Raw genomic sequence first — 15,047 nt, forward strand, 5'->3', positions numbered from 1 at the left:
TGTAATGTTAACAGATCAATCGGTTATATAGGACCTCCTACAATAAAATTACAATTTGTAAGAGTCTGGCAGTATCCCCAACCTGTATGCATTTGGTTGTCATAGTCCCAGGCGTAACAATAGTAAATCAGCATTTTCCGCAGAGCAATGGCAATTCAACCACAAGCCATTACCATCTCCAGAGTTAATTGGAGGCTTTACTGCCTCTAATTGACAACGACAACGTGGTGACTCACACACACGCGACACACAGCACAAAAAAGAGTTTTGATTGACACCTAACAATCATATTTTCCTCGCTTTATAGATAATGGAAAAGCATTCATCCGAGGCTGAGGCGCGGATTCGAAGACTTATAGTACACGCCACAAAGGCATAATCATCCAGCGGGCCCGGCTCGGGGCTTGGGTAGTGAGCAATCGTATGTGGGCTGCCTTGTTTACGCTCAATATTAAATGATTTATTCTGCACCATACTCACTGGCATTATCCCAAGACCAAACATAACACGCACATACACACACATCTGTACGGGGAGCCTCGAAAGCAAACCAATTAATCACTCGGCCCAGTTCCTATGTGCGATACAATTGAGCCAAGCAGCCGCTGAACCAAATTCACATTGAAGATATTTGTCGATCTGATGGCTTCATTGTTGAAGAGGCTGCTGCCGCCGCCGCGCACTTGACTCGGGTTCGCCGAATGCCCTCCGGGCAACCTCAGGCTAGGTGATGCTGCTCCTCCTGCCTCCTCCATTGCCAAGCGAAGGTCGCGCCGGGGAGACAATGGACGTAACGTGTGCTACCATTTTGGCATTTCAGAACAACCCCTGACAGAAGTCGAGGCAACAAGTGAACGGCTGTCGGCTGACAAATTGCCGATGCTCCGTTTGGGAAATTTTAAAATTTTTAAAGATCTCAAGAGGCATTCCAGTGTGTCAATGGGCCACAGCCTCCCCTGGCTGGTGACTGTTCAAATATATGGCCTGTTAGGTCCGAGCTCTACGGTCAGTTTATTGTTTTGCGTCCAGTTCGTGTCTTAAGTCTTTCGTTTTGACGCATCTTTGAGATCATTCTCCAATAGATTGCAGCCTCAGAAACAGAAACGGACAGAGAAACTTGAACTGAAATGGAAATAAATACAACAATTAACAAAGTGCGCCGTTTGTTTACTTTGATTTACTTAACGTTTTTTGTTTTCCGTGGTCTTTTTCTTTTTATTATTTTGCCTTTATCGCCGCTTTGTGTTGCCGTTTGTCGTTTGCATTGCTCGCGCGCGGTACTGGAGCTTGACCTTTAATAGTCGTGTTGTACATTGTGCCATGGGCGTCTTGGTAGGTCCGCGGCACATGAAAATGAAGATGAAGATGGATCTGGAGATGGAGATGGAGATCGAGATCGGAGTGGGGCCCACGACGAAGCTGGAGCATCTGAAATGGCTGCAATTGAACTTCAAATCCGATTTTGGCGGCTGCCAGTGTAAGTGCAATGAAACGCTGCCAAAGGTGATAATCTTGGCTTATTCACTGCTCTTCATGTTCTCCACTTAAGGTCAATGATATGGCGAAGCTCTGACCGCATGCCGGACGCGAACGTGATCATAGCTCAGGCGCTGACCTTGCTGCATTGTTGGTTTGACAAATTTGTAGCAGCCATCAGCTGGCGGCTAGCAGTTAGTAGAGCTAGTAGTTGGTAGCTAGTAGCCAGCAGCCGAAATTGCCACTTTGCCTGCGACCGGATGCGGCTCAGTTTCGCGCCACAACCTAGACTAAGACGGAGGAGGGTCGGGTTGGTGGCAAAGGTGTTTACCTTTCCTCTTGGCACCCAGCACTGTCGGTGGCGTATGCGCAATAATTTCCATATTACCCGGCGTTATCAATTATGTGTGCTTAGCGGGCGCTCCACTTTCGATTTTCATGCGCCGCACGACTCTGCCGAAGAGAAGCCCCCTTAATAAACGTGTGAATCTCCACAGTGTTTGCTAAGCCGTAAAGCTCTCCATTGGAACCGAACGCGGGGACCTTGTCAAATTAACAGCCCCGCGAGAGGAGAATCGGCATGAATTATGTGGAATTGCACCAATTTGGCAATTAAACATGTGAGCCCGCTGGTGGGCGGAAGCGAGAGGCCAATACTACACACCGAGAGTAGAGTGAAAGAGCAGTCAGTGAGCATAAATGGCAGCAACAAATGTTGCGGCTGTTTGCGGCTCAGCGACCTTCAATGGAATCACAGCCAGCAATGACTGGATGATGATGATGATGATGAAGATGATGACACACCTATGTACACAGCCCGATGTATGGCCTGTGTGAGTTCTGCTGTGGGTCCCACACCTTACCTTCTGCCTGTTCTATAGCCATGACTGGCATGAACCCCTTTGACATCGCGGCTAATTGCACAAACGAGCAGAGCAGGGCAGCTCGACCAGAATTCCAAGTTCGTGATGTGTAAGAATTAAAAGTCAAAGAATGTCGATCAGGGCAGGCATAAAGAAGAACTCCCACACTGAAACTGAAGCCAAATTAATTTTTGGCAGCATAACAATGCATTATCATGCCATCAAACCGACATTAGTCACAACGCTCGGCTGGGTACTGCCGCTTTTCTGCTGTTCTTGAGATTCAATAAAAATTATTCTACCTCTAAGTATGACCGAGTGATTTGTTTTTTGGGGGAAAAATGTAGTTGGGAGTCTTTTCAACTTCGCGTTGATTTATAAGCTTAATTAATTCAATGCCTGGACCAATTAGACTCTGGGAACATCTCGAAGTTAGAATGTTTTAGCATTCTACCCGCATTAATAGTGAGATTCAGCGGAATAATAAGCCAGCTGGATCATTATATAATGACTATCCAAGGATCACGGTTACTGGTAACCACCAATGAAATGTTCGCCGAATCTGCAAACTAATTACTCAACTTAAGGCCATCTTTAGCCTTAAAAATCGTTGAATTGCATTCTGTGATTGAAAATCTTTATCAGAGCTTTGCATTCTCTGGCTGCAGACCTTGCCCGAATCATCATCGCTGATTGCGAATCCGTTGGCTGTTTTCGCGGCAGTCTTCAAGTGTCGCTGGCCAAAAGATTGACCTTAAAAGCGGATTTTTTGTGGGGAAGCTGTGTCAAATGGACCTCCAGCTGGCCGCTCGCTAGCATCAGCTACCGATTGATGATGGTGGTACGATGATGCCGCTGCCGAGTCATTGCTCACCCAATTTCAAAATACGAGTATTAACCACTACACGAAAAAATTGGGGGAAAAATGAGAAAAAAGGTGGCGGTAAATCCGCTCTAAGACAATTCCATTGGCATTCAGCGTGTGGCTCAAATTTCACTAATCACCGAACCTTCCTCAATCACTCCCTCCCCGGTGGGATCAATCATGCGATCGATCGCATTCGATTTACGATCTTCGATTGCCGCACCGAGCACCCGAAGGTCGCCCTCCAACGATTCGTCTTCGGCGGCACGGAGATGAATTACATTTACATTCCGTTACTGTAATTGCTAACGAATTGCCCGAAGACCCACATGAAGCACTTACTTCAGCACACACATACGACCCCATCCCCATCCCAGCCCCGATTCCGATTCCAGCTCCAAGATCTCCATGCCGTAAAGGTCATTTCCAGTTGACGACAGTGTCAGAAACGTATTCGGAGTTACTTAGTATTTAGTATCTTTACACCTTAAACACAGAAGTCGTAGTTCTCAGCAAAACCAGTAACAAAATTATTCGATTATTTCGATTCACATATAGCGACAACTTTCTTCAAGTGTAATAAATATAGATACAATGACCTCCATCAAAGAGGACAGCAGCAGCGTCCACTCCGCCGCCAGCCGGGAGACAGACCGCGAGAGGGAACGGGAGCGAGAGAAGGAGCATGAGAACGAGCTGCTCCAGTCCCCGTCAAAGTTCAAGACTCAGACTCTGACCAAGACACAGGCGCCAGAGGCTGGGGCAAGCCCAGAGAAGTACGTCCGCGTGCGCGACATGATCAACCTATACAACTTCGCCATGCAGAAGAACCAGGAACTGGAACACGCCAAGTCTATATTATTCGGCAGGGGTCAGGAGGCAGAGCGCGATATTTCGGGCGATATGCCGACGTCGATAGAGAAGGAGGAGGAGGGTTTAGTCGATGAAGGGTGAGTTTACGCCTCCAAGGGACTCTTCTTTCCCATCAACCCATTTTAACCCATAAACCCTTAGTCAGGATAACCCTAGCCAGAGCCAGGCCTCGATGTCGCAAGTAGGTGAGAGACTGACGGTGGAAAAGTCATATCGAAGCAAAACCACCCTTCGACGCACAGATCAGGGTAAGGAAACATAGCCTTGTTTTTACTTAAAACTTAGAATATAGAAATGATGTGATTCGGGTTCCAAAGTAATCCTTTTTATAGTCATTTTGTCGAAAACCTTATATTGATTTTACTGATACTGATTGATACCTTCCTCAGGTGTTCGCATTATCATTGATATATTTATGGATAAGAATGATAGCGAGATCAATATAGTGGGTAGCCGTGTGGAGACGGATATACCCGAAAGCCGCATCCTAGCGGACTTTCAGAAGCAATCGTTAGAGATGGAAAAGATAAAGTTTAAGCAAGAGCAGGCACAGGTTTGCAAGATCGCTGACCAAGATCAGGTGGACAAGCTTACATAGGCTACTTCAGGCTAGCCAGTATTATGTTAGAACATAACAAAATTTTAGGTTACATCGTATACGCGGAGTTATTTCTGTTAATTTGTTCGTTAATTTTCACAAAAACAACTATCACAATGACAAAAATAAATCGTTTATTGACTGTCTAAGACTTTCGCCTCCGACTTCCTCCCGGCTCCGTCACGAAGATGCAGTTGATGATGATGGGTGGGGGAAACCGAGACCCAACGCCCGGCGAATATGAGGCCCAGAAAGTCAATGAGGCAACACACGACGGCTAGGAAAACCTGAGTGCGCCAGCCGTTGGCGGTTCTCGGCTTTTTTCCTCACGACAAAAGGGCCCCGAGGAGTAAATAAACGGCATGAATCGAAAATGAAAATGGAAAATGTAAAATGGAAATCTTTGCTCGCTTACAAAACCCAACAACTGCCAGAAATCTGACAATGATGCCGCCAAAAAGACCCAGTCAGCCAGCGAGCGAATCTGAGATGGGGAAAATGCTTTCGCAACCAGCCGCCCAATCTGGCTAAGATCTCCCAGCCCGCTCGATTGCTCTATTTAGCCCACTTCTGGCTGTAGTCAGTACCTCTGCATCAGCCTCTGCCTCTGCCTCGGCGAGGAACGTTTCAATAAATTAGACAAATAAACACCGGTGGGTGAAGGGTTTCCCTAAACGGTGGCATTGCAAATGCTAATAACGTGCAATGAAAATGAAAACGAAGCTGTTAGCGGTAAATTGAAACCGAGAATGAAGCCGAAGCTCTTAACGGAAAATGAAAATGAAACTGAGGCTGGAAATGAAGCTGCAATGTTAACGCTTTGTTGACTCAAAAACCCGACTCGCCATCGGTCCCAGGCCGATGCTGAACTTCGTTAGGTGCCGGAGAAGATTTGGCACAGTGGAATCTGCTAGTCGGTTCCCAAATTTAATGGGTTTAATGGCACCCAGGGCTTTGAACCATTACAGATTCTCCCTAAGCACATCTAAGCCTCGTTTAGCCTTTTTGGCCGCATTCGAAAGTATTTGCATAGATTTCTTAGCAAATTAGCAGAATTTTCTCTCACGCGTGTGGGCGCCTCTGTCGCCCACTGTGCGCCGATGACGAAGCTCGGCTTGGCACTTCTTTAGTGCTTTGAATTTGCGCACTGAAAAAAATGGTACAAGTCTAGATACTATTCTGATTTTTGATTTATTAAAGTTTAAAGTTGTTCAAAGTTATGCAGATTTATTAACCTTTTAAAACTAGCAAAGAACAGCTTTCCGAATTTATATTTTATAGTTAGTTTTCAACTTTCCCAATTTCATTAAGATTTTAGTTTCTTAAAGTTTTTATTATTGAAAATATATATTTAAATATATTTAAAAGAAATATTTACTATTTTTACCTAATACCGCACGCTTTCATTTCTCTGCGTGTATCTAATACTCAGACTTTGGCTGTTGCGGGCGGCCCGGTGTGAATCTTAAACCGAGATGGGTGCACTCGGAGGCTTCAGTTCAAAGCGCGACTTCGTCCGACGCGGTTGTGTCGTTCCGGCTAAGGAAACCTCCGAGCTCCTCCCAACCCGAGTCACGAGATTGATGCTCCGTGGGCGCGCGTTATCCAAAGGACTGAGAAATCGTTGAGTGCTGCACAGTGTTGATGGCATGTCAGAAGCCTCACAAATAAACATACTGTAATTTAATTTATGCGAACCAATTTGGTGCGGCGCTGAGCGAGTGCTCTTGACTTTGTTTCGGAGCCACTGCATCGCGGCACTGGATGCTGGCTGCAACTCTCGGCCGCTGTCTCTGACATTTGATCTTTGCAAAGATCACACTGAATCACCTCGCATCGCGTCGGATGTGTGAAGAGAGCTGCGACCGACCATATGGAATATATTTTAGCACGGCACCACCTACAGCGACAATTAGTTTGTTCAATTTAAGACCCCAAAGGTGAGCCGTGCATCGGTGTCTTGCATCTTAATAACTTCCTCTGCATCTCCGGCTCAAGCGGGGGTCCAAGTATCCGTGGGTATCCGTGGATCTGGGGGATCCGATCCGATCCGATCCGAGGGAAACGAAAACAATTAGAAAAAATGCCAACTATGGCTGAGCAAATGCTTTGGCCTGGCCCTGCCGTAATCAACCTGTAATGCCAGCTAATTGGCATAATTGTTGTTGCTGCCGCTGCTATTATTCGTTGCTGGGCATCTTCGAGTTAGATTCGCAATGCTCTTTCAGTGGAAATTGCTGGCAAAAATGTCAAATAGGCTTCGCCTTCGCTGGCCACAAGGCAACTAAATAGGGGGAAAAGCATAAAAAAGCAACAAGAAAATAAAACCGAAACCAGCATCACGACGGGTTCAGGCTGAGGAGGATAAAGCAGTAAATATTTTCCGTTGTCAAAAAGGTCAAGACAAGGAAAAACCGCCAAACTAGATGCCAGTTCAATATTGTTAAAGTCTTGTTGCTAGACTTGCTGCTGCTAGCTGTGTCTGCTGCTGTTGCCACAGTTGTTGTTGCCACACGCACTTGGCTCGAATGGCTGCCTGCTGGCCGCAAGCTGGCTGCGGTTAGCATTGAGCCAGATGATCTCGTTAGCTGAAAAGTGTGCGATTTTATTGGGCAGCTGAACTTTGGGGCTCCGCGAACTGATGATGTACGGGACCTGCTAACCCAGTAAGCCAGCCTGGGACGATGATGATCGGGGCACTTTATGGCAGCGAAATAAAAAGAAAACATTTCAATTACTTGAGTTAATTGCAAAATCACAGTTAAGTGGTCGCTGAAGTACCACGTCGAATGTCCCAAGGGAAAAACTCTATTCATTGCCAAATTTCAATTTAATGGTTTATAATTTTCGATCTTACAAGCAGCCCCTTGCAGTGGAAGAATTCTTGTAAAATTTTAAAAACATTAAATTACTAATTGCTTATTAAACCTAAAGGTTGCCGAAGGCGTGGCAAATCAGCTAATGGAAAAACTATAATCGTATGCATTTAATTTAAAATGAATGGAAATCGTAAGCAGCTTTAACGAATTTCCTCAAAATGTAGGTGGAATGAATTTCGGTTGGCAGCTTTAATCGAAAATTCGTTTTTATTTGAGTTTCTCATATAAAATTAACATGTAAATGTACGTTTTTCTGTTTCACTTAAGCTGGATTTTTTGTTATTAGCTTTTGACTTTGAAAATGTATCGACCTTGTCAGCTTCTTAAGAGTGTTTAAACAATTTAATTGCAATTGCAGTAAGATTAACATGTTAATTTGCCCATTCAATATACAAATTAAATATTTTTAATTACTTTTTGTTGATGTTAAAAAGCTTGCTTAAATCGTGTAACGATTCTTGAATAGTAAACATTTTATTCGCTGTTAAATTGCCACTCAGTTCAATTTGTGGCTAATAGTCGCAGTTAAACATTATAACTGAACTTATAAAATAATAATGCTTTAAATTAAACAATAAACCAAGGAACTAGTATTCTTTTTAAGCAAAATTGTATATATTTTTAAACAATTATAAATGCCACTTTAATTGTTTGCATTGCTTTGCCACTTGAAGCTTCAAGTTCAAAAAGCCAAGTTGACAGGCGTCTGCCAATTTTTGAGATTATCTCGAATCGGGGAGATAAATCTGTAATTCTCTTTTATTTTGATGTGTTGAAACCGTGTTGAAACCGTGTTGAAACTGTTAGTTAACAGAACCAATACTCCGATCGATCAGAACGCCAACAGAGAGATCTGCAAATACCGAAAAGGCGTGTCTTGGTGTAAGATTCGGTGAATCTCGACAGGTTGGTTCGTTCCATTAGGACAGCAACTTGGCAAACTGGCTGAAGACGCTCTTGACCCAAACGAGGGTTCGTAAAGTTAAGAGCCTCCGATGGGACCACTCAATTTCCACAAATTTGGTACTATAAACAAGCGTAAAGAACAGCAGCAGCACCAGCAGGGTGTGGGAGAGGAGTGGAGTGGCAAGGTCGCAGAATCGAAGTGTAGGTGGAGGCCGGGACAAGACCATCGGGGGAAGAATGAAGCGAAGAATAGCGACAGCGTTGCGAATTCTGCCAGTCAATAAAGCGGCTCCGACACAACACAAGTTAATGTTAATGGTAATGTTAATGTTTTTTAAATTACGCTTCATTACGAAGACGTTGTTGGCTCAAAGCGGGGGAAATTGGCTGTGCAGTGACAACAAAACAGCAGCAGCCTAGGCATTTCATTGTTATCTCCCATATTCACCTATGAGGAGCTGGAGATATTTTTGGGAAAGTTACGACTAAGGTAAACAGGGTCTCGGTTACGCAAAGATTGGCAACAAAAGGCGCTTGGACGGAATTATTATGCTATGGGTGGATGGAAAGGAAGGGCCGTAAGACGATGCCAGTTATTGTGTAAGGCAATTAGCGCTAGCTTAGGGCCGCCGCCTGCACTTTCCCATCAATTGTGCTCGAGTCGTCGCCCATTCAATAACTTATTAATAACTTTCAGTTGCCAGCTCTCCACCGAGTCCACAGAGTCCATCATCAGTCCGGAGAGAACCAACGGAATCGCGAAAATGTTGGCCCGAACAATCCCCACGCAGTCGCGGCTTTTGACCTTGGCTTTGTTCTGCTCAGCTTTATTTTTGGCCAGTGAGGTAAGTTCGACGACTTCCACCCTTAGCCTAGGGGGTACAGATGGACCGGGGAACTCGAGAGATCCGAATGATGCGGAGATTCCGATGCGATTCCAACGGCAAGTGTGCACGTGAGGAGGAGGGAGCATTCAAATGCAAATTGCGGAATTGTATAAATATTTAAACGATGTGTTTGTTCTGTGGCCAAGCTGCTTATTAGCTTTTAGCCGAAGATTGCAATAATTAATTGCTAAGACGTATCGTAAACACCAGCATGATCGATGCTAATGAACCTGCAACTAAACGAGCATCTAGAGACGCCCTAAGATAAGTTTAGTATTCAATTTTCACCTGGTCCACAACAATGAAACCATATCCAGTAAAATGGTAATCCGTTAAAGCTGTGATTGTCATCTTTCGAAGCGTGACCCCTGGCTCAGTGGTCAGTGGCGTGACATGAAGGGGGTGGAGACTTTATAAGCCGCTTTTCTCCAGACACCTTGGAAGATAGAAGCCCTGTAATTAGGAAATAGCTGAGGGAAATTAATATATCTTTAATGCTGCATAAATAAGAATGTATATATTTCTCTTTATTAGAATAATTATTTATCTTTATTTTAAGTTTTCATTATACTGTTAAACAGAAAAAACCCCTCTAGAGAAGAATATAATTGGTATTACTATGCTAGAACCCAATTAAGAAAGCTGATAGTTCCTAAAATCCCCCAAATAAGGTGAAGTTTAACTTGATTCTGTTAGAAGTACCCCGTTTGAAGGTCCGCCTATGGGCCCCACAACTACTCATCTTGATCGCCTTTTGCCACCGCGCTTCCAAGTGCTTCCCAAGACACTTTTTGAGCAACGGCGGAAAATGTTGTAATTCTGCGCTCTTTACGCTTTGTTTCATTTTTAATTTATTCTACGTGTGTCTCCGCGGGTGCATCCACTGTTCGTTCACACACCCGAGCAGCGAACACCGCAGATTCAGCCAGCCAAGCAAAGGTCTCAAAGTGTTCCCAAAACAAAAGACTCCGCTGACCAAGTGACCTTTTTTCCGACTCGTCTGACACTTTTGCAGAAATGGAACACACACCGCCGCCGCCGGCGGACGCCGAATGTGTGTGCTGTTTGCATTCGAGAAATTAAAACGTGGCGGCGTCTCCAGTGGAGGATGGAGCCGACTGAGGCCAGAGCCGGAGACAGAGCTGGGCGGTTATGTAACGGCCGAGTGGGCAACTAGGCGCAGAATGTATGTTTAGTGTGGCCCGTAAATACGCCAGAGATGAGATTGAAGAGCGTCTCGAATTATGGCAAATTACCTTACCCCGAAAGCCAAAGAAACACACACACACAAAAGCGGCTTCGCGAAATTGAAAACCTTGGAACTCCGATTGCACAACCTGGTCACAAATGGGGCTCCCTTCCTTAAGTGCCTGCCTTTCCGTCCCCCATCGGAATGATCGCAGTCCCGATTTACGAGTATTTTCCGCAGTTCCCGTAATTTGATCATCTCCGCGTCGTAAAGACGGCCGAATAAGGCGAGCCAAGCCGCAGCCAATCTGGCCTTACAAGCTTCTAGTCGGAGACTAAAGTATATGGTGACCTTATAAGGCGCCATCTCCACTGATGCTCCGCAAATTGGTTTTAAATTGAACAGAAAACAATTATAATAGCCAGAGAATTTGATGAAACAGTTTATGGAAATTGAACTAAATACTCTACATGGAACAAATATAATCACGGAATGTTTCTGTAGAAGGACAAGAAAAACAATATAATAAAGTTTTAATATTGATAGTAAAGGAATAGTTAAGGAACCATTAACTAGTGCTGATAATTGAAAAGATCATCATAGTATATTTGTTTTAATAACACCCACTTAATTCACACAAATGTAATTTATTGTTTCTTGTAATTAATGCAAATGGTTCTGGCACTTTGAAGCTTGTGGTTTTTTTAGAGATTAATTATTGATGGCATTCGATTATCACCGCTGGGCAGTGGCGGCTTGCATAAGGTCTATCCCTTCCTTTGTCAAAAGATTCACGATTGCATAGATGGCTTGGAATGCTGGGAAAAAACACAATAATTTTTCACGGACCTAGCGGAAGCTTCTGCACATGTTCGCACGTACTCCCAGCAGATCCATCCAGTGGCAGATTTCGATAAGTCATTGGGCTATAATTTGCGAACTGGCAACGTGAAATTTTTTCTATATAATTAAAGGCGGCATAAAGAAACATTCGCGAACCCAACGTCAACAACTAAAAATAAAGTTGACATTTCACACACCGCAGCCCAGGTCGACTGTTGCAAGCACTCGTGTGGCAGCAGCGCCATGTGCCAAGTTATGACATCGCGTCAATTCATCACTTTTGGGCCCGAGTCTGGGTAGCTTCCACAGTTTCCATAGCTTCCAGCTCCAAGCTCCTAGCTCCCGCTCACAGCCAAAGCCCAAGCTTAGCTGCATTCACACATGATGGGCACGAGTATGTGGTGATATCGATCTAGCCGTCATTTGTTTGGTTAGTCTAATAGTTTCCAGCCTGGGAAAGCCTTTGCCAAGGCGGCCAATTACAGATAATGCTGTTGTTGGTCTTATCTCCACTTGGATTACAGCGGATCTCACAGAAGAGACTTCCTTTCACTCTGACAAAGAATAAAGATTTATGCACTTGATGCGGCTTTTAAGATAAACGTTTGCTTGCAGTTAAGGCCTCTATACAGCTCTGACTAATGTAATACAAATTTACATTATCTTAATTAGAATTTTAAATATTATTTTAAATAATTTAAAGTTTTCTTAAACTACATACAACTCTAATAACTTCCCCCTGCAGGCCCAAAATGCCATCCAGACGGCGGATCCCGCCTCTCACCTTATGCAAAAGACATCGTTCTCCTGCGCCGGTCGTCCTGCCGGCTACTACGCGGACGTGGAGACGGGCTGCCAGGTGTACCACATGTGCGACGGCCTCGGACGGCAGTTCAGCTACACGTGCCCGAACACGACGCTCTTCCAGCAGCGGATGCTCATCTGCGATCACTGGTACATGGTGAACTGCTCCAAGGCGGAAAGCAACTACGCGGCTAATCTCCTCATTGGTGGGTTTTAATTTCTCATCTTATAAGCCAGGATACTTAAAAGGATTTTATAGGCCAGCGGGACAAGCCCTTTGTGAACGATGAGGAGAACAGCTTGCGGACACCGAGACCCGACCTCCTGGATCGCCCTTACGCACCCGACTACTCTGGCGAGTCCTTCAGGAGCCAATACAAGGTGGGTACAAAAAACCATTGTTTTAACGTGCTGATCAAGATTATATAATGTCTACTTGCAAACTTGGCTCAAATTATAAATCCATTCAAAAACTATTCCTACACTTCCTTTGCCCACAGCAACTGACGCCAAATCAGAACCAGATACGTGACGAATCCATCAAGGGCGTTGGTTTCGGCAAACTAGATCCCCAGTTGTCCCAGACGCGCTGGCGCATCCCACCACCCAGCAGGACTATCCTGCCACCGGCCTACGAGCCGCAGATCGAGCTGGCCAGCAGCACGGCCAAGCCCAGGATTAGCACCACCACTCGAGCAACCACATCCACCAGGGCCACCACTACTACTACTACAACAACCACAACTAGGAGACCTATAGTGGTGGCCACCAGGCGCACAGAGGCTCTGCTCACGCGTCGTCCTAGCTTCCAGGCGGCGGATCACGATGCGGACGATCTGGGAACCAGCCACAGCACGCGGTACAACACCTCGGCGGACTTCAATTCAGCGGAGGCGCCATTCCGTAACACCAAGCTCACCAGCACCAAACTGAATAAGTTTGTTAAGCCGCCCTCGAAGATCTACGAGCCGCCCTTCGTGTACCCCATCTACAACCTGGAGGAAGCGCAGCCGAGTGGCGTCGTATCCTCCTCCACGCTGCGCACCTCCACCGCAGCCCCGTTCAGTGCGGTTCCCAGCCGGGCGGAGGGCAGCACCACTACGACACGACCTTTGAGTAGACCGACAACCTTGGCAGGCCAACCATTCTCATTCGCCACGCCACCGACCACGACGAGCACGGTGGCCATTCCACCTCGCAGTGACAACCGGACACCGGCTCCGGCTCAGAGCTTCCGCCTGGCCACGCCCACCAGCACGACGCCTTCGCCAGTGCAGCCTGCACAGCTGCCGTTCAACGACCTACTGCCGCCCTTCGTGGACTTTGTGCCCCACGACATAGCCACCACACAGGGTCCGCCCATCTACTACGAGTGGAAGGTGCCCTCGAACGGCCTCGAGCCGCCGAAGCTAGATCCGCCCATCGGTGTGGATGGACGCGAGTACCCCGAGACCACCGGTGACTACGGAGTCTCCAGCAAGGCAGAGATATTTAACACCCGGCTTAACGACATTCCCATTTCCCAAAAGAAACCGGCGCAGATTCCTGTTCTGACCCAGCAATCGAGCACCAGCCGCCGGCTGCCCATCTCGCGATCCATCAAGGCGAAGGCCGAGGAGCAGCAGACAGAGCAGGCGCAGCGCCGCTCAGACGTTGTGGCCAGCTCCACAGACATCGGCCACCTGCGAAAGCAGCTCCTCATCCCGGAGTACGCCTTCCCCCTGGAGACCATCGGCCGCACGGGCTACGGCCCGGGAGCTGCCGCGGGGCCAGGAGCCGGCTTCACTGGCTCCAACAGCGGGGACCTGTACAACTCGTTCCAGCTGAAAATCCCCGAGCAACGCGTCAAGTGGTTCGGCGAGAACCCCAAGTGCCCGGAGTGCCATCCCTCGTTCGTCCAGCCGGGCAGCTGCGAGCCCTGCCTGCGCAGGTAGTCCCTGCCGTCCTTCCTCCGTCCCATCGCCCATTAGACGCATCCATTATCCGCATTCGCATCAGCTCCTAGCCCTAGTATTAGCCGCCGCTGAGAAGCCCCGGAGAGAAGCATCTTCCACGCATTTAAGTGTTAATGTTATTGTATATTCCGCAGAGTAATAATTAAAACTATGCAAGTATCCTTGTGAAATGCGAATTTTCTTTGAATGGTTTTGCGGCTTAAAAAGGGATACCCTGAATATTGAATGTGGTTTCTAAAATAGGAGCAAGTACTCCTGGAAATTAGCTTCAGAATTAGTACAAAAATGTTATTCATACCTATATGATTCTAGATTTTATTGTTCGGTTTTTCCAAAATTTTTTTAGATATTTTTGGAACAGAAGAATGGGAGACTCCATTAGCGAGTCCAAGCCAGCCCAGGCTTCGCCCAATATTATCATTCCGCCGATTCCAAAGCTTGGCGATACGCACACATATTGGATATGGCGCATGCTGGTCAAGAACTACCTGAAGGCGTTGGGATTGTGGAACAGAGAGCGCCCCAAAGAGGTAAAAGGAACCGCTAATCATACACGTGTATCTATTTATATTTCCCTTTTCTTAACCCCCAGTGCGCCCATAGTAAGTTTGTGATCCTGAGCACTGTGGAAATATGGGTTTTAAGACAAGAATACGACGATTTCACGTGTGTGGCCATCTTTGATGATCTGCAAGCTCGGTACGGCCAGTCCAATAATAATAACAAAAGACAGGTATAGCATCCTGCCACCAAATATTTGGAGTATTCAAATCCAATTGTATTTTCAATCTTCAATATAGCTATAACTACACTATATATGAATTGCGTAAAGAAAACTTAATACAGTATTCAAATCTGAATTGTAGTTTTTTTTTTAAATAACGATTTTCCACAATCAAATGTTTAAGT

General features: G+C 46.0%; 3 protein-coding genes across 3 annotated transcripts; all 3 read left to right on the forward strand.

Moving 5' to 3' along the window:
• Positions 1–3,632: 3,632 nt before the first annotated feature.
• On the forward strand, positions 3,633–4,824 carry LOC108070663 (uncharacterized). Its single transcript, XM_017161234.3, has 3 exons — positions 3,633–4,154; positions 4,219–4,325; positions 4,467–4,824. The coding sequence occupies exons 1-3, from the start codon at positions 3,799–3,801 to the stop codon at positions 4,673–4,675; spliced, it is 672 nt and encodes a 223-aa protein (XP_017016723.1). The 5' UTR covers positions 3,633–3,798; the 3' UTR covers positions 4,676–4,824.
• Positions 4,825–6,201: 1,377 nt separating this feature from the next.
• js (jiangshi) lies at positions 6,202–14,309 on the forward strand. Its single transcript, XM_017161221.2, has 5 exons — positions 6,202–6,615; positions 9,158–9,305; positions 12,125–12,389; positions 12,443–12,564; positions 12,684–14,309. The coding sequence occupies exons 1-5, from the start codon at positions 6,521–6,523 to the stop codon at positions 14,115–14,117; spliced, it is 2,064 nt and encodes a 687-aa protein (XP_017016710.1). The 5' UTR covers positions 6,202–6,520; the 3' UTR covers positions 14,118–14,309.
• A 97-nt stretch (positions 14,310–14,406) lies between these two features.
• Positions 14,407–14,998, forward strand: LOC108070671 (uncharacterized). The gene is made up of 2 exons (XM_017161245.3): positions 14,407–14,668; positions 14,731–14,998. The coding sequence occupies exons 1-2, from the start codon at positions 14,441–14,443 to the stop codon at positions 14,875–14,877; spliced, it is 375 nt and encodes a 124-aa protein (XP_017016734.1). The 5' UTR covers positions 14,407–14,440; the 3' UTR covers positions 14,878–14,998.
• Positions 14,999–15,047: the final 49 nt, after the last annotated feature.

Source organism: Drosophila kikkawai, chromosome 3R, assembly GCF_030179895.1.
Source record: "Drosophila kikkawai strain 14028-0561.14 chromosome 3R, DkikHiC1v2, whole genome shotgun sequence".
NCBI lineage: Eukaryota > Metazoa > Arthropoda > Insecta > Diptera > Drosophilidae > Drosophila > Drosophila kikkawai.